The 19,929-nt window shown below is 33.2% G+C and overlaps 1 protein-coding gene across 2 annotated transcripts; it reads right to left on the bottom strand.

The window, feature by feature from the left end:
* Positions 1 to 309: 309 nt before the first annotated feature.
* Positions 310 to 18,204, bottom strand: LOC109090686 (RUN domain-containing protein 3B-like). Of its 2 annotated transcripts, XR_006162023.1 has the most exons (12): positions 18,005 to 18,204; positions 12,260 to 12,375; positions 11,114 to 11,247; positions 10,165 to 10,250; positions 9,771 to 9,860; positions 9,404 to 9,484; positions 9,138 to 9,309; positions 7,990 to 8,147; positions 4,283 to 4,429; positions 3,219 to 3,346; positions 3,004 to 3,150; positions 2,015 to 2,141 (listed from the first exon to the last, which is right to left on the bottom strand). XR_006162023.1 is itself a non-coding variant. In XM_042773067.1 (11 exons), exons 1-11 carry the CDS (start codon positions 18,097 to 18,099, stop codon positions 1,996 to 1,998), a joined length of 1,353 nt encoding a protein of 450 aa, XP_042629001.1. In that variant the 5' UTR covers positions 18,100 to 18,204; the 3' UTR covers positions 310 to 1,995. The 2 variants fall into 2 exon arrangements, 1 of the variants encoding a protein (XP_042629001.1); XM_042773067.1 differs by lacking the exon at positions 3,004 to 3,150 and having other exon boundaries at positions 310 to 2,141.
* Between the last annotated feature and the right edge of the window lie 1,725 nt (positions 18,205 to 19,929).

The following is a 19,929-nucleotide window of genomic DNA, read 5'->3' as shown; positions in this document are numbered from 1 at the left end:
TAACTTCAAACATAACTTCACCAATTAATTCTAAAATTAAGCCTTCCATTGAAATAAAAATTGGTTCAGACTGGGGCAGTCAATTGATTAAAAATTCATTAATTACTGCATATTAATTATGACATTCTGATTTTGTAATCAAATTAACCACCACAAAAAAGCCCCCTAATGAAGAGAACTGCAGCAGCTGTAAAAAGCATGGAATTGACATTAATGACTATATATAGATATATATATATATATATATATATATATATATATATATATATATATATATATATATATCTATATATATATATATACTATATATATATATATAATTTATGTCCGTCTCATTGAACATCACTGGCCTATAGTCCACAGCTTCATTATAGAGTCAAAAACAAAGTGGTACTTTAAGTTTGATTTCTTCTGGAGGTAGGAAAATTACAGCATTTATGTACAAATTAGAGGAAATGATTAACTTGAATATTTTTTGCCTTTTTTTTAATAATTAATCCCATTAAATTGACAACAGTAGTTCAGATGTTTACAGATTAAGTTAAAGATCGTTGCTTTAGGTTCTGAATACGTTCTTGTTCCAGTCCAATATGCATCATATTATTTATCATATCCATATTATTCTTATTAATTTATATAAATGCATGGCAATGCTTTACACTGGTGCACATTAGCCACTATCTGTGAGTGACGATGCATGGGAAAAAATGCAAAACCGATGTTTGAGCGCTGTATGATTATGTAAATCACAGAACTCATAAATATGTAAAATTTCCTCACATAAGAGGACAGAGTGAATCTCAAAAACTTCAGTTAAAAGCCAGAGACGAGAAATAAATGTATTAACATCCACATTAAGCACACCAGAGAAATTTCTGAAATGACATTCCTCTTACTCCCTAAAAAGACAAATGATGGCAAATCAACAAAGCAATGTTTGTTGTTCACAATTCTGTCCTAATTGGACAATTCAACATTATTAGGGCTCCAGATTTTCCATACAGATCACCCACTGATCTGTATCAATTTCTGATGGATACAATTAGGTTAAAGTCTTAAATATATTTCTTACTGAATATCACAGCTATATGTTCATGTTAACATTTTGAAAGCGGTGTTAAAAATGGTTTAAAATTTATTTTACTTGGCATGTTGATTCTAGTTTTTATTAAAGAGGACCAAAATGTGTAGAAAGGGGCCAGATTAATCACAATAATTGATATAATGTATTGTGAAAAGTGGATTTTAGAGGAGGCTTAAAACTAGAAATTTTTCATAAAATAAAATATTAAATTAAATTAAATTAAATTAATTAAATTAAATTAAATTAAATTAAATTAAATTAAATAATTTAATTAAATTTAATTCAATTAAATTGTGAGACATCATTGTAAACTGGCCATTGGCCCAGACAACCAATTTCCTACATAGCTGTGCTAGAATAGCTATGACGTGCTATGAATCTGATGTAAGTATTTTTTTTTCTTTTTTTTCCATAAACTATCATTTTCAATAGGGGCACTGAAGTTAAATCTAAGTTTAGTAATAAATAAGTATAATTCCACACAGGACAAATTTTATGAGCAGAAGCAAAAAATAAAACACCATGACTATCTATGGACTTTAAAAAAAAACACCAAACATTTGAAGTGGGCAGATAAACAACTGAAATTCACTGATGTCCTGGGTCAAGAATGTCATTCATCGTGATACATTATGCTCAATATTCAATAATGCTAATGCTTACACTAGCTATGGACTTCAACAACCAAATGTTCAGATTTGAAAATTAAATGAATTGCACTTCAAATTAAACTAAAACCAGTCAGGAGGGCACTGGGGTTTCATCTTGTCTAGCTGAGATGTCTCTTAGAAGCTCTGAGGATGGTACCGGTAGCTAGCTTTTCTTTCTTCACTTCAATTCAAAGCCCACACCATCTCAAGCAGGCCGGTGTGTTTGTGTATGCATTTATACAGTATGTCCATACTTGTCTCTCAGGACGGTGTCAGTCCTGGGCTGGTCATGTCTGTTGTTGGACTGGCCAGATACTCGCTGGACTTCAGACTGGCCAGAGATTTGTAACTGGCCATTGAGGTTAAGGAACCACACAAACCCCTCAGAGACGGAGTATCCTCTTTCCCTGTGAAAAAACAAGCACACATACACACAGTAGTAGAGTGTGGAGACATCACTGATATCATTTCACACACGAGCGAGGATGTTATTATTAAACAGACAAAGGGCAGAGCAGTAGCCACAACATCTGCGCAATAGATGTAGCATTGGTTGTTGTTGTTCATTAAAAATAAAACTATTAAAAATTCAGTTGGGTAATTTAAATAAATCTGAAATAAAATTTAAAAACTAATAGTTACCAAGGCAACATTTCAAATTTTTGTTTAAGCTTTTAAAATACTTAAATTACTAAAAACCTAAATAAAAATGCATTAAAGCTAAATAAAGATTAAAAAAAGCACATAAAACATGATTTTTATGAAAACTAAAAGCTAATTCAAAATATTAATAAATACTATAATAGAATAAAAATAATATTAAAATAACTCTAGAGATACTTTACCTACCCCACAATGCATTGCTCTCAACCTGACTGTTATCTGATGAATGTTGACAAGTGAACAAACCGAAAACAATATCAGCTGTGATTTAAGAAAATCTTTTTTTTTTTCTTTTTTTTTTTCAAATTTAATCATATTTAGCATTTTTTAGGACTGTTAACTGTTCTTGTATTATTTACATTTTTCAGTTTTAGTTCTGCAAAAATACAAATACAAAAATATTTTAAATATAAAAAATTATTTATACACAATTTAAGTGATTTATACATGAATTTTATTTGTACTGCCTTTATGCTAATTTTTTTTTTTCTTTTTTTTTTTTTTTTTTAAACTCCAAACTACATTAATCATTACAGAAATGAAAATGTGGGTACATTTTCTTAATAATGTCACAATGCATAAATTCTTAATTGTCTTAAAATATACCTTATCTTCTTTGAGTAAATATAATTTCCCGTTTTTCTTCCTTTTATTGTGTGGTGTCTTCATGAGATTCACACAAATACTGAGGAAGGGATGCTGATATCTTCCCTCAGGTGGAGAAAAGTCCCTTCCATTGCAAAATATCATCATCTATAATAGAGCTGGTTATCAGAGAATGATGTCACCATAGATGACTCACACACACACACATCACAAACCTTCTCTGTGCCAGTGTGTAAGTCCTGGCTTGCTCTCCAGACTGTGTGTGTTCACTTGTGCTGGATCCAGAGACATCTGAGAGAGACTCATATCTGTAGAAAGCTGCTCCAAACTCTGGAAGCTTTTCCTGCGCTCACACACGCATGGTTTAAAGTCATGAAAAAGTAAAGAACATGTTGATGTCACAAAAGAAAAAATAAGAATATTTAAAGGTGCTGTATAGCACAAAAATACCACAATATGTTTGCAGATATTTAAGAAACATGCTAAGTTAACATACTTGTTTATCTGAAAACCAATGCTACAGTCAGTTATTCTCCTTTGAAAATGTGCGTTCCGGGCCAGAATGTCCGTTTTTGTTTTGGTTTGTGAAACCCGTCCACTGCCAGTTTACCCAATTGTATTTCGGCACCCCGGGTTGCCAGTTGGCGAAAAACACAGCGCATTTCATTTCATTAATCATCAAGTGCGCTCGTTCCCGTTTGTTGTCGTCAATCTGGCAACCTGCATGTGTCAAGTCTGAGGAGGAGGGTCCGGGTGAAAAAAACCCTCTCCAATATTTTGAATTTGGACTGCAATACTTAGTTCAACCACTCGGTGTCAATCCTACATACAGCAACTTTAATATCGAAAAAATTAATTAGTGAAAAGGATCACTAGTGACAATAATTTAAATCTATACATATCAGCAATACAACTCTGGGGAGGAAATGTGCTAAATTGACATGAAAACAATATAATTACCTGAAAATAACATGATGGGTTTTCATGAGAAACACCATTGAAGTTTGGGTTACAATTAGATCAGTACATTTAATAACCTCTGTAGATTATCAATACATGAGAATGATGGCTGTAGGAAGCATGCCAATACTGTAATGTGATTTGAGAGCTGCAGACGTGAGCTAAAACTAGAGCTTGAGAGCATTTGCTTCCTGGATCATTCGCTGAGCACCAGCAACTCGAATGGAAGCCAATATTAGATGAGTTGTGGTGTGAAGTTGCATGTATCTCGTAATCTGAGAGTATACTTTCATGAAATACAAAAACAGAAAGCACATACTCTTCCCATGGTCCTGTGCGTTTCCTGTACAGGAGCGTATCCAAGGCGACTGCATTGGTATCCAAGGTAGCAGGTGAGGGCCATTGGTTTGTCAGGTGAGAGGTAAGCTCCTGTCTGGAGCGAAGGTCATGATTCTTCATCACCGTCCTGGAAAAACAAATATTATAATTTAAAGAGACGGTGCTAAAAAGCTGAAAATGCAGTAAATATACGAGGGCTGCACGATCAGTCGCATTTTCATCGCAATCACAATTTCAGCTTCTCTCGATTAATCACAAATAATCATTTTGATACTGGCTGGCTGATTATTTAACATGCATTTTATTTGACATTGCCATTGAAAGGTAAAAAGTCTCCACTAGCTTTCATGCATGGGGTTGCCAAATATCAAGATTTTCCCCTAAATCCCCCAAATCAGAGCTTTTCTTTTAAAAACATATTTTCTGCCCAGTGTTTAACTTAATCTTCCCAATCAGGCAACCATGTGAAAAAGATGATCTGAAAACACAAAAACATATGGCCACTCGTGCTGTTTGCTGCTTCTAAATCTAGAGCAAACCTACTCACTGACAGCTGTAAGAAATCCAAACATAATTCTCAACCATACTGTTTGTGATTGAGGTCACCGAATAAATGCACTTACACAACCTCTGTGCTATGTACAAAGTAAAAATTTGGAATTATCAGAATTAGTATTAGGAATTTAACAGTTTCAGCTTTTTAAAAAGATTGTAAATCAGTTGAAAACTACACAGACAATTCTGTTTTCTGTGTTTAGCTATTCTAAAGATGAAAATGACCAAAAGAAAAAAGATTACAAGTATCGTTTGTTGAAGTCCATCTATACGAATTTGCATTTGCGGAGTTGAAATGCATTTTTGAGAATTTTTTTTTCTTCTTTGAGTGTGTTTATTTTGATTTTCTTTTCCTTTTATAGCGATTTGATTTTGCGGAGCAATCATCTTGAATCATACACACAGTGAAAGTTACCATCATAACCATCTCCAAAATCCATCTTTATCAAGTCACTGATCAAAGCCTAGCATCTGGAACATGGCATTCAGTGTCAAATATTCTCATCCATAAAAAGAGTCTTTAACCTCTGCAACTGGATTTCAAATCTGACTACTCAGCTGTAAAATCACTAATAGTGGGCAGCTAGCACTCACGTGCATCTTTATTGATTCGCCCAGATGGTCCGCAGCAGCTGATACAGAGAAAAACAAACAGCTTCTCATGGACTTGTATCTACTTAGATAAACAACATATAAACAAGTCGACTTAAAAAGTTTATGTTTTAAAACCAGATCCAAGTAGCTATTGCCGGACACAGATTTAAGACCCATTTCTATTTCTGCAATGCAGCGAATGACCCATCATGATCCAAAGAAACACCTCAGACCAGCCTCTGCCATGATCAATGCTCTCCAGATCGATCTAGATGACCATAATGGAATACTAACTAGCATACTGCACACTGTATAGTATACGCTACTGTTCAACAGTTTGGGGTTGTCAATATTTTTGAATGTTTTTGAAAGAAGTCTCTTATGCTCAGCAGCATTTGATCAAAAATACAGTAAAAACACAAATATTGTGAAATATTATTACAATTTAAAAGAACTGTTTTCTAATTTTATATATTTTCAAATATAATTTATTCCTGTGATGCAAAGCTGAATTTTCAGTATCATTACTCCAGTCTTCAGTGTCACATGATCCTTCAGAAATCATTCTAATATGCTGATTTGCTGTTCAAGAAATATTTATACTTCTTAATATTGAAAACAATTTTTCTGGGGAAAAAAACGAGTGCCAAGAAAAAAGTAGATCCAAACAAACGCATGCTTTCTCCTCCCATCAGTCTCTCCTCTAGTCTTTCATTCATTCCTCTTTGTCCATCAACCAAATCCTCTCTGCGCTTACATGCTGCCATCATCTATTAACTTATTTGAATCTGTCTCCATAGCAACCCTGCTCTGGTCGAGCTTCTGATGTCTCCTCGTTCACACAGATCTCCAGAGCTCACTTAAACCATGAACTCCAGCTGTCTGAGAGAATGAGAGGAGAAAAGAATCGGAGGACTCAGGAGGCAGAAAAGATTCAGACATCATCTGTACTGACACTCTGCAGCCATGGAAAACACTAAAGATGAACCGTTCTTCTGCTACACAACACAGAGCATAATATCAGATGATAAATGAGACCACTCTGCAAGATAACAAACCTTTCCCCTGCCGTAACAGCATATTTCCATGAGCTTGAATTATACTTACACAGGCAAGTTTGCTAAACGGTTATGCCGCTTTTGCGTGAATTATTTCAGCATGAAATCCAATGTCATATGCACTAATAAACCACTATTCAGTTTAATCATGTTCAAAATGTGCTGAATTTGCCCTAAAGTATTCACCTATAGTTCACCTAAAAATGAAAACTTTTATATATTTATTTATTATATATTTATATAATATTTATATATTATATATTTATGAAACAAATTATATATTTCAATAAATATTGGTAATCAAACAGTTGCTGGTCCCTATTTACTTCTAGAGTACGGAAATAAATACTCTGTTTTGTTACTCACATTCTTCAAAATATGTGTGTGTGTGTGTGTGTGTGTGTGTTCAGCAGAACAAAAAAACAAAAAATCATACAGGTTTGGATAAACTTGAGGATGAGTAAAATGATGACAGAATTTTTGGGTGAACTATTCCTTTAACACATTATGTTTCTTTTTAAAATGTAATTTATATGCCAATTAGATCATTTATAGATTATTAAAGTTTGCTCCTTATTCACAAAGTCAGGCTGTTTAAAAAGATATATTGATAATTGACAGCATTAATTCATTAAATGATGATGAAATGATAGAGAAGAACATTATATGATTTTCTTTAGTGCTGATATTGTTAACTAAAACTAAAACTAAAGTTGAAATAAAATATAAATATTAGATTAAAAACTTTAACTTAAAAAAAAAATTTAACTTAAAAATACTTAGAACGTAACTTAAAAAATACCTAACAGAAATAAAATAAGTTTACAGTGAATAACTAAAATCACTAAAATTAAAACTGAAACAGACCAAAAATAAAGCTAAATAGAAAAAAAATAGAAAAAGCTAAATAGAAAAAAATAAAACTTAAAAAAGACACATAACTAAATTACAAAAATGTAACTAATTAAAAATAAAATGACATATGAAAATGTGAAAACAATATAAAATACTAAATACTATATATATACATATGTATATATATATATACATATATATATATATAGATATATATATATATATATATATATATATATATATATATATATATATATATATATATATATATATAATCATGATTCTTTGATTAATAGAAAACTCAAACAGACTTTATTTGAAATATAAATCTTTTTAGCATTATAAAAGTATTTACTGTCACTTTTGTTCCTTACTGAATAAAAGTATAAAATTAAACTGAAAATATAAAAACAATTTAAAAATACTATAAAAATATACAAACACATACATGTTTACATATATAATATATAAATTTAACTTAAATTTAAACTAAAACTGAAAATATAAAAAATAAGCATATATATACTGTATATATATATATATATGATATATATAATATATATATAGTGTGCATATAAAAGAGGTGATATATATACACATACACACACACACACACTAAACTTACAGCTGATCCTGCAGCTCCAGTATGATGGTCTCCAGCTGCTTTTTCTCCAGTTTGTGGCTAATTTGCGTGTCTGTGAGCCGCTGCAGTAGAGATTTATTCTGAGAGACAGACTCAGAGAGCTGAACTTCCCTCAGACGCACCAGCTCCTCCAGATAACCCTAAACAATTATAAAAATGAATGCGATCTGTGTCAGTACTTGCTAGTCTTGCTCCCGGGTCCCCCCAGGATGTCTCTCTTATCTAACACCCACCTGAATGACTCATCCACTCATCTGTACAGACCCCACGGCCTGAACTGAGGGTGTCAGACTAGATACTTAAAATGTGAGACACTCAGGAGCACTGAGAATCACTGATCTAGAAATATTCATGCTCAGTTTAACATTCAAAGTTCATCACACAGAATACAGAAAACTTGAGTACTGCTTACTGCATGTGTCTCACAATATACATACAGTCTATATATGACAGAATAGATTCTATACTACATACTATTTAAAACGTATGTAAACAGCATGCAGTGTGACTGACTAAAAAGATTTTTTGAAGGGGACATCGGATGCCCATTTTCCACAATTTGGTATGATTCTTTAGGGTATTCATGAAATATCTGTAACATACTTTAGTTAAAATTCATTAAAAACACAAGCGACTTGTTTCGGTGCATGTCTCTTTAAATGATAATGAGCTATTGCTCACTCTTCCGTGGGGCGTGTCGCCACAAGACGCATGAACTGCTGCCTTGGACTCCGTATATAACTTGAAGATGATCTTATTCAAATAGCTAGCTATCTACATAGAAACCTGCTGCAAATTGAAACAGCTCACTGGATGACAGTTTCAGACTCAGACAGCCACAACAAACTGGCTGCATTTTTCTTTTCAGCTTTTCTGAGCTGGCACACACACCAGAAACCTAACTAAAAAAAGTGCAATTTTCATCCGATGTTCCCTTTAATGCAGCATGCTCAAAAGTTGTTTTTCAGTCACAGCTAATAAATACCAAGAAAAGGGAAGCTCACTTTGTGCTCTGGTTGTGTACTATGCATTTTGGCAACTGCAGTATTCTATGCATACAAAAATTCCACATACTGCACCCAGTAGGCTATGCATACTGCATAAACAGTATGATTTGTAGTCGTCCTCACCTTCTGTTCCAGCACGACTCTGTATTTCTGCTCTAGTCTTTTGCTCTTGCTGTACCAGGTGCTCTGATCGGCCACCAGACTGGCGGTCATGTGGGATTCAGGAGTGCCTGCTTCACTGCCGCTGCTGCCCAGCGTTCTCATTTCCTCCTCATCGCTGCTGATGCTGTCAGAACTACAGCACACACATAAATAATATTCAATCACAATCATTAAGAAGGCCTAAAGAATGTTCACAAAGCCAGCATGTTTTTATGTAGTGCTCTTACGTTTGTGTGAATTTAAGGTACGGTGTGTAGTCAATGACGACAGGACAGCTCTCATCAAGCCCCTCCCCTTTCAGACAGAAACTGTCAATCAAGAATGAAAATTTCAGCATAAGCCAACAAATGCACTTCATATGATGAGAATGTCACGGTGGTAAAGTACTGAATTATGGGAAGTGATTATCCTACAAAACAATACGGAGGCTGTTCTCAGCATCTATTTTTGCGTGTGTGTGTGTGTTTGCAGCTTGTGTCAGCAGGTGTTTATAGAGCACCACCCATACAATGAATGATCATCATCCTGTCCTGCTGTGGCACAGTTGAATGTCACTGCCACCCACAGAAAGGAAGTGAATGAACTTGAATATACCTGAAGTCAATGGCATTCAGTCCAATCAGTGTATCTGCCAGAAGCCCCGCCTCCTCACCCAGAACTACAGCCCCCTCCTCATAAAAACTCCTGATGAACAAACACACAAAACTGATGAAGACCAGAGAAGAACAAACAGCAGCCCTTTTGTATTCTCATGATTTTGGAGTTGATATTTTTTATTTTTAAATGTAGATACATACACTACCACTCAAAGATTCGTTATAAAAATAGTTTGCTAAAAAGTCATACGGTGCTGCTTTTATTTCAGTGAAGTCACCATGTTTAAACAATCCATGTGTGGAGAGGTTGACAACAGAGACCCATAAAAAGATTTTACCACAATCAAATATAAGAGTCTTGGTGTGTGTGTCTGAGTGCTGCGGAAAGACACCTTGTAGTTTTGAAGTCTCTCAGAGCTGCAGAGATGTATTCAGACAAACGCTTCTCCATTAACGCCACTCTAATCCAGGCACGACCCTGAGAGAAAGAGCGAGAGAGAGAGAGAGAGAGAGAGAGAGAGAGAGAGAGAGAGAGAGAGAGAGAGAGAGAGAGAGAAAGAGCGAGAGAGAGAGAGAGAGATGCTCTTACCTGTCAACCACTGAAGCCTTTAAAACTGCAGTAACATCACAGCATCTGAGCTGGTGTTCTGTCTTGGTTGACCGCTTGTGACTGAATCATCCGGGATGGATAACAATATCAGATTTAAACAGGACAAGTCTGATCTGGGAGTTCCCTCTGGTTTTTGTGTTTTTATAATTAGTGATAGCATGAGAGTGTGTTATTCTTTGGTGAAATATGACACCTAACCAATGTTGTTATTGTTAACTAAAACTAAAACTATTTAATTAAAAAAAAAAAAAATCTGAAATAAAAAAGAAAACATATATAAATATTTAGTAAAAAAAATAATATATATATACTCCTAATACTGAAATGTTGCATTGGCAACTATCTAAAATAAAATGAATTACTAAAATTACTGAAACTAAATCTGAAATGAATATGAATTAAGCTAAATAAAAAAATATGAAAAAGTAGTAAAAAATAACAAAAGCACATCATAAAGTTACTCAAATGTAAACTAAAATTAACATGAAACTAAAATTAAAATAAAAACTAAAACTGAAACTTGGATTTGTTGAAGTACTAAAATTACTAAAACTTAAATAAGTATACATTAATGCTAATATAAATATAAATTAATGCTAAATAAAAATATATTTAAAAAATAATAAAAATGACAAAGGCATGTAAAAAAAATTACTAAAACTTGAACTAAAAATATTGAAAAAAAGATCACTCAAAATAATAATAAATACTAAAATACACTGTGTCCTGACCTTTGCTCTGGAGCTGCGGACGTTCTCCATGTTCTCGATGCTATGGATACAGCTGTGTGGGACTTTACTACATGCCACATGTATGTAATCCCAGAAACTGCGTGGGCTCTCGTAGCCAAACCAGCTGACCTGACCTACAGCGGGAAAACACACACACAATGCAGTGTAAAAGCAGAGCGATTCCTCGAGAAGAGCTGTGTATTCATTTAGATGCAAAACATTTAGTGCAGTGACATTGTGTGTAATATCTGAGCTAGTAATGAAAGGGTTGATTTCAACAAGTGATGGGCTCCACAGGGATTTTTAACTTTTTAAGCCATTTCAGAGAACATAAATGAACATGGAGCGATCAAATATTGCTGAAAGTCTGAAAAACACTGATATGTAAGTGAGCGTGAGGGCTGTTTTGTCATGCTGTGAGAGTCGTCTGAGCTCTCCCAACACAAAATGAGACACTCAGTGCTGTATTTATACCTCATTACAGCAGCACTAGGAGAGTGAGTGTGTGTGTGTGTGTGTGTGTATAGGTCTTTTAACAGCATGTATCACAGCATCACTATGCAATGATGTGTGAAGCTTCTGGCACAGCTCACTTCAACAGTTATTCTGAGTGTGTATGTCAGTTCATTTGTTGTCTAAGGTGCTGCCAATTGTATGTTGTTGTTTTTTGTATTTTATGCTTAATATATTATAAAATAAATACATTTAAAAATGTAAATTAAATAAAAATACACACACACACACACACACACACACACACACACATGTATATATATGCCATAATTATATATATATGCCATATGTGTGTATGTATATATATGCCATAATTAATATATATATATACAATAATATACAATAAACAATCTATATCATTCTAAAAAATAAAAAAAAAATACATAAAACCACTGGTAATTTAGTTTAATGACCACCCTCTCTTTTAGAATGCAACAGGCTGTTTTTTTCTACAGTAACTTTAAATGTGAATGCCCTATTGAAATAATAATGTTGTTTTGCTGTGCTCACACACGCTGAGTGTTTATTATCAAGTCCAGTTCAGTTATCTAAAAATGTGCCGCTCAGATCAAGATAAAATGCTGTTTACAATTTCAACGTGGAATAGGACAGTTTGTGTATCTTGTTCCTCACCTTTCAGTCTATGGCTGAGAATATGTTCTAGAATGGAGACAAAGTTGATGAACTCGGGTGATGTGTCGTCTATCGTCTCAAAACATGAGCGATCAATGAGGGTCTTCACTGAGAACCTGTGTACTCAAACACACACAGTCATGGGTACAACAGAAATTTACACAATACAGTTTAAACTCACACAAACATATCTAATAGCTAATACAGTAAAACTCTGACAAACTTCAGACTTTTATAATTAACATTATTATGCTACCTTCTTAGATTTGGCCATCTTTTAATGCTCAGTTATTATATTTTTTATTATTATTATTATTATGTATTTTAGTTTTAGTAATTTTCATATGTTCTTGACACATATAGTATTTCTATTTAGGTTTATATTTATTAGTGTTTTAGTAATTTTATTTCAGTTAGTTGGCAAGGCAACATTTCTAGTTTTCATTTAATTTCAACATTATTGTAATTAATAAAAAAAATATATTTTAACACTTTTAGTTTTAGTTAACAATAGCAACGCTGTTTTAGTTTTAGTTAACAATAGCAACATAACCCGCACACAATGAACTCATATACACATAATGACACAATTGACTATTAGTTTTAGTTAACAATAGCAACGCTGCCATTTGACTGACACAATGACTCTAAAATAAATGTTTTTATGACACCAAAAAGTGCATTTGAGTCAAAGGAGATGTTTTGTGTTTTGTGGAGCATCATTAGTGCCGTTTATTGTAGTCTCATCAAATGTAATTATGGCATAAATGACTTTCCTTTTCATTATCGGCAGCTACTGTGCTTTTATGTGTCTCCTCATGACTTCCAAATACCCAGCAGCTACGGATTTAATTCACTCAACTCACGATGCAATACTGATTTCACGATGCGATTTTCTCAAGATTCTTTTCTTTTCTTTCCCTAATAAAATTAGATTTCATTAAATTATAAATGAAAAGATGTCCTTTTATTATTGCTTGAACAAAATGCTGATAATTTCTTAGAGAAATTGAAATATGAAATTGAAAAAAAAAAAAAAACAAATCAAATCAAATCAAAAAAGAAATATCTTCATATAAACAAACTAAGGCTTTACCTGTGCTCTTTACATTCATTTATAGGCAACTGTATTTTAATCATGATCCAAACAAAGATGCTGAATAGATGCAGAATGTTAAAATTCACCTTCTTGTGACTAAAACCATTACAAATTTTTGGTATGTTAAATAAAGTACACATAAAATAATTGATTAGATTAAAAATTTAAACTTGGCAAAAAAACAAAATAAATAATTACTAAAAATTAAATAAAAATAAAGCCAAATAGGAATATGCTTAAAAACATAAAAAATGTCATAAGCACATAACAAAATTACTAAAACCTAATTGATGATTAAAATGAAAACTGACAATACAAATATAAAAGTTAATTCCAAATATTACTATAACTGTATATAAATTATACTAAAATAACACTTACAGTAAGTGTGATAATTGTAAAACTTCACGATAATTGTAAAAAAGTCACGTGGCACAGATTATATAACTGCTTCTTGAAATGTTTATTGAAACAGTATTTTAAGGCACAGAGAGAAATTTGAAAACACTTTAAAATAACCACACAAAATTGTCACACTGACAATGTTAAATATGATACTCATAAAACCATCTAGAGAATTTCTGAAGTAGCCATCCTGTGACAACTCATGTAGATTAAACCAGCCTGACATTTCAGCTTAGATGGTCCCAAATTCTTTTTTGAAGTTTTATGGCCATTTTAAGAGCGTTGATCTAGAGCAATTATTTAGATTACATCTTCATTCAAGACGTTCTGACAACATGAACTTCCTTTCATAATTATTTGAACGTCAGAGACTTTCATCACTCCAAAAAAAAAAAAAAGGACCTGCATTTATTTATTTTAGTCCTGAACGAACTCTGGATCAGATATCACAGAACAAACATGACAGGAAATTGATTTTTCTTATCTATTCCTCTGTTCTTTCTTCCTCAGACACACACAGTAAAAACCACTTTATTTGTCTGAGCTGTGAGCTTCAGTCTTACTGTGATTGTATATGTGTGGACACGTCACACTCGAAGCCTTTTGATTGGCTGATTCCTGCTGTGCCCCCTCATGGGTATGACATTCATTTGTGTTCAGACTGACTGTGTTTCTCCTGATTCAAATGTGCCCTTTGTGGTGTTGCCTAATTAGACATATAAATGTAATTAATCATATTCCAGCGAGTGGCTTTAAAAGTGCATTCAGTTTTATTTAAAACAATGTGAATCTGGCACCGCTTTATTTCATTTCAAAGTGAAATGTTTAGTGAATGGCACAAAAGTCTGCTCAGTTTTATAAAAAAAAACTGTATTAAATTTTTATCATTCTGATACTTGAGTTTGATAGTGTTTGTTTGAATAAATAAACCTGCTGCATTAACTGTGTACTATGAGTATTTTTTATTGTTTTAAAAAGAGAGGAAGGTTAAAATGTGTTTTTTATAAAGGAACATTGCATTTTGTCTTACACAAGTCTTTGAACTCTTTTATCATGACTCATGATTCACAGGGCTCACATCGCCAGGGGTGGACGAAGTACACAAATCAAGTACTTGAGTAAAAGTACAGATACGTATAATAAAATATTACTCCAGTAAAAGTAAAAGTACTCCTTTTTCATTTTATTCGAGTGAAAGTACAAAAGTACTTGATTTTTTTTTATGTACTTAAGGTAAAAAAGTACTGATATATAGACTTATTTAGCAATTTTTATATAGCAAAATACTTAATTTAATTTTATATTTTAGCACAAATGTTTAATAATCCTACTGCTCAAAATACCTGGGATTTTTCCCCAAAAAAACCACTATATGGAGTCAAGATATTTTGTTGTTGATATCTATTGACAAGAGTGAGGTGTTACTATTTACACAGCGATGTACCTGAGAGGAAACAGATTTGACACTGATTTTCACCAGTAAAAAGTTTGTTGTTTTAAAACATCACAGTTTATATGACATGAGAATAAGGCCTGAAGCTTAGGAAGCATTTTTAAGGAAAATATATTATAATAATAAAATAATATTTTTTTCTCTCAAAAACCTTGTCTGTGATGTAAAAACACCCCTGGCCAAATGCCTCAGAGGGCATCACTTCCCACTTTGATGATTACTGTGTTACCATATCCGAACATTACATCCTTTCTTTTTCCCCCAGATGTGATCTATCTAGGTGGCTGAATAAAAATATATGGACTTTATATCTAAAAATTACCTCGACTTAGCACCACCAAGCTTGGTAGCTAGACAGTTAGCATCCAGATAACAATATTTACAGTATTTTCAGAAAGGTTATGAATAAACATTCATATCTGTCTACTCCTAATTCAAACATATAAAAATGTATTCTGTTGATTAAACAATATAAAAAAACAGACGCCACATACGGCTAAATGCCATAGCATTTTAATAAAACTGTTGATGTTATGGCAGCAGGGAATTTGAACATGCATGAGTTATTTATTTAATCTGTTATATATTTATTGTTATTATATATTTATTTATATATATATATATAATTTTGTTTTTTTTTTACCTAAAACATGTGTCTTGACATTTCTGCATTCAAGCATTTCAGTGGGATTGAATAGATCACCTTTACTGAGATTTAGTTCACAAACAACTGAAAGTTTTGACCTACATATGATTTTCAGTTTCAATAATTAATCCTTAAATTCGGACATTAGTAACTTACTTTTAGCAGCATCAGTCGCGTGCGCGCTCACAAGATCTCCTGGTTACTTGTGAATTCAGTTCGGAAAACTCGCACTAAATGGTTTCATTTGAATCAGTGAGTTGTCAACTCGAGAACAGCTGCAACGAATCATTCTAATTTGTGAATGAATCGTAGGGTGTGATTTGTGAACCGATTTTAAAAGGTTTGTTCTTGAATCAGACACCGCTTCTTTGTGTCGGAGCATGTGATATATTATAAGGAGTAATGATATGTTTTTTGAAATGAAGTGAATTAAAAAGTATGATCTTATGCTTTGGAATGTAGTGAAGTAAAAGTAAAAGTTACTCAAAATAAAACTACTCCAGTAAAGTACAATTACTTGAAAAATGTACTTAAGTACAGTAACGAAGTAAAGCTACTCCGTTACTGTCCACCACTGCACATCGCAAGTCCACTGCTGTACCAGGTGGGCTACCAAACAAGTTTAGTATACGTTAGAAAAGCCACACATATGGAGTCGGTTATGTGATCCAGACATCAAAGTCTATTCTTTTACAAATCATCCTTTAAAATAAAATTAGGTAGGCATATTTTTCCAGTGAGTCTAGGTTGCATATTTTGCATTTATTGTAGTATGTTAAATAAAACACATTGTATGCAACAATAAATGTTTTAAACATTGGCACATGGCAAACTTTTATCAAAAAATAAGTAAATTGATATTACTTCTGATTCATAAGTCACACTAAATAGGTCAAATTGAGCTCACTGTATTTTGGGACACATGCAGTGTGATCCAGTTGCATACTGCACATTTTGGCAAAGTCATCAGGGTAAAATACACAAACTACATATAGTGTATTCTGCAGAAATAATTGATTAGTATGATAGCATACCAATCCAAACATCCAACAAGATGTACTGTATCTACTTCCTTCAGCAAAGAGATACTACAACTCTCAGCAATACAATAAATCACACAAAATGGGTCACAAAGTTCTTTGCGTATTTAGGCTCTTCATTCCCTTGTTAAAATCCTTGTTAAGTCTTAGTCATCACCAGCTTTAAGACACATGCTTTCCTAATATAAAAACAAACATCTAATAAAAGACTGCCATCAAATGGTGTAAAATATTCATATGTACTCTGTACGGCACAAAAGTGAATGGTGACAAAATCTCAGTTATTTTATTTTTATTTTATTAATTTTTTTGTGACATGTACCATTGCACTGTGTTTTGTTTTTATTATTTTTTTTTAGTGTTGTAACGGTTTTGTTTTTTTTTTTAGGTGTTATTGTTTTTATTGTTGCTTTTTTTTTATTATTTTTTTTATACATACCATAAAAAACCCTAAATTCTTAACATGCATTCTTTTAGGTAACTTGGAGCACAATGCACGAATCATTCGTGGGGAGTCGTGGCCTAATGGTTAGAGGGTCGGACTCCCAATCGAAGGGTTGTGAGTTCGAGTCTCGGGCCGGCAGGAATTGTGGGTGGGGGGGGAGGTGCATTGTACAGTTCTCTCTCCACCTTCAATACCATGACTTAGGTGCCCTTGAGCCAAGGCATCGAACCCCCAACTGCTCCCCGGGCGCCGCAGCATAAAATATGCCCACTGCTCCGGGTGTGTGTTCACAGTGTGTGTGTTCACTGCTCTGTGTGTGTGCACTTCGGATGGGTTAAATGCAGAGCATGAATTCTGAGTATGGGTCACCATACTTGGCTGAATGTCACGTCACGTCACTTCACTTCACTTCAGTAGATATCACTACTGTACTTTTTCACAGGACTCCGTCTATATGACGTGATGCTCTGATGACAGATCTCAGATCAGCGCTTCGGCGCGAGCTGCACGTACATCATCTCATCTCCCCTGCTCCAGCATCAGCAATTTACAACAACAAAAAAATCATACCTTGCTAAAAAAAAAAAAATATACCAATGACATCATCACACATGTTCCGTGCGCTGCAATGATGATGAATGTGTAATCATATTTTACCTGCACACGGTGAGCAGATTCCTCCTCTCTACGGCTCTGATACGCGCTACCGCTTTTTTACGAGCCCCGTTGAACCCGAGATTTAACGATGCCATAGTCTCTTTCTGATGCACAGCTGTTTATTTCCTCTCGTCTTTTTCTCTTCTGATGCTTTGGCTCAGTCTCTGACTGACTCTCACTTGAGCCATAGAAATGCAATAAGCGCGTGGAATGACATTAGCAGTAAATGTTGGCAGAAGATGGGCGTGGTTTGGTTGGTTTTGAAAACATAATTACCTTATTTTAACTTTTTGTTTAAGGTTTTTTATTTAAATTGTGTAAAAATGTATCTGTTATTTTTTCAGTCGTAATTTATCATTAACATTGCATCTGAAGTGAAAAGCGTAATCACATGTTCCCTGTTACTTTTCTCAGCGCTGGGTGGGATCAACCAATCACAGATTACTAAGAAACGATTTATTAAATACATTTTATAGATATTGATGAGGTAGATATCCATTTTCCTGATAAAAACTAATCCCTATATTTACAGATTTAGTCGATTACATCTACATCTACAGTGTACAGGTGTTTCCAATAAGACCAAAAACACCGTGAGAGTTGAAGTGGCTTCAGTGAAAGAATTGCCTTTCTGAGCCACCATGCGCCCCCTGCGGGATTATTATTCTGTGCCTCATAAAAAAACAATTAAAAACTGACAACATTGGCCGCCCATGACTGATCATAAACACTGATTTTCATTATGGAGCGTTTTTGGAGGGTTATAAAGCGCCGTTTACATAACCAGTAAAAAGATTTTCTAGGGCTGGAAATGGGGGAGTGCATTTCGAGGAGGACGGTGTTCCAGTTCCAACTGTTTATATATATATATATATATATATATATATATATATATATATATACTTTTTTTCTTTTTGAAGGAATTGCTAAATTTTATCCATTCAATAGCTTACAAAAGAAACAATAATGTACATTATGTGGAAAATAATGTTTTTTGAACCTTAAACCGCATAAACACATTGCATTACATCAAATACACAAAATAATGTTCTTTTTAGCAACGTCATATGACCACTTTAAGGAGTCAAATATCAGCTCATAATTGGAAGGTTAATTTTTGTCATTGATCTCCTAAATTTTTTAAATTAGGAACACAAGTCACACACATTTTTTTATTAAATACAAGAGGTCATTAATTAATAATGCTTACATTATCACATGTGCAGATTCCTACACAATGTATCTTTAATTTGGCCAGAACTACACAGATTATCTCCAAGCAGAGATTCTGCTGAATGAATGTTTATGAATGTTTATGAATGAATGTATATTTTCTTGATACCCAAGAAAACAGATGGTTAATAGGAAACTTGAAATAAGTTTGTTATTAGAGATTATGAAGGCTTTTATAATACATCTGAAAGTTTATCTAAAATAACACCTCTCTCCTCGAAGCTAGAGTCCCTCCTGTGAATTCTGGCAATTTCCACCACTGGTTATAATGTTGCCATGAGAAATACCAATTAATGGTAATATTAAGGATTTTGTCAGATTCATGACAAGTGCTACATTTTCTGGTTTATGGGTATATTTTTGCAGTATGTGTGATGTATTAAAAAGAAGAAGAAGAAATACAAATGTACAGACTTAAAAAAGTACTTAACTAGGAAAGACAAGCACCATTTAAAAATATATAATAAAATACAAATATCAATATGTTGACAAAATATATTGCATCCTTTAGCAAAATAATTATAAAAAGCAGAACAGGTTTGTCATTTTAAGAGTTTTGGATTTCTAGTATACATTTTTTCCCCCTTGACATTTTTACATAAAATAAACATTTTTGTTTTTTTTTAAATAAAAATAAATAGCAAACTAGCTAAAATAAACGAATACTTGTTGTGTTGTTATCAGCATTTGTA

Source organism: Cyprinus carpio, chromosome A16, assembly GCF_018340385.1.
Source record: "Cyprinus carpio isolate SPL01 chromosome A16, ASM1834038v1, whole genome shotgun sequence".
NCBI classification, from domain to species: Eukaryota; Metazoa; Chordata; class Actinopteri; order Cypriniformes; family Cyprinidae; genus Cyprinus; species Cyprinus carpio.
The sequence above is the reverse complement of the archived record's forward strand: the minus strand, read 5'-3'. Positions and strand labels throughout refer to the sequence as shown.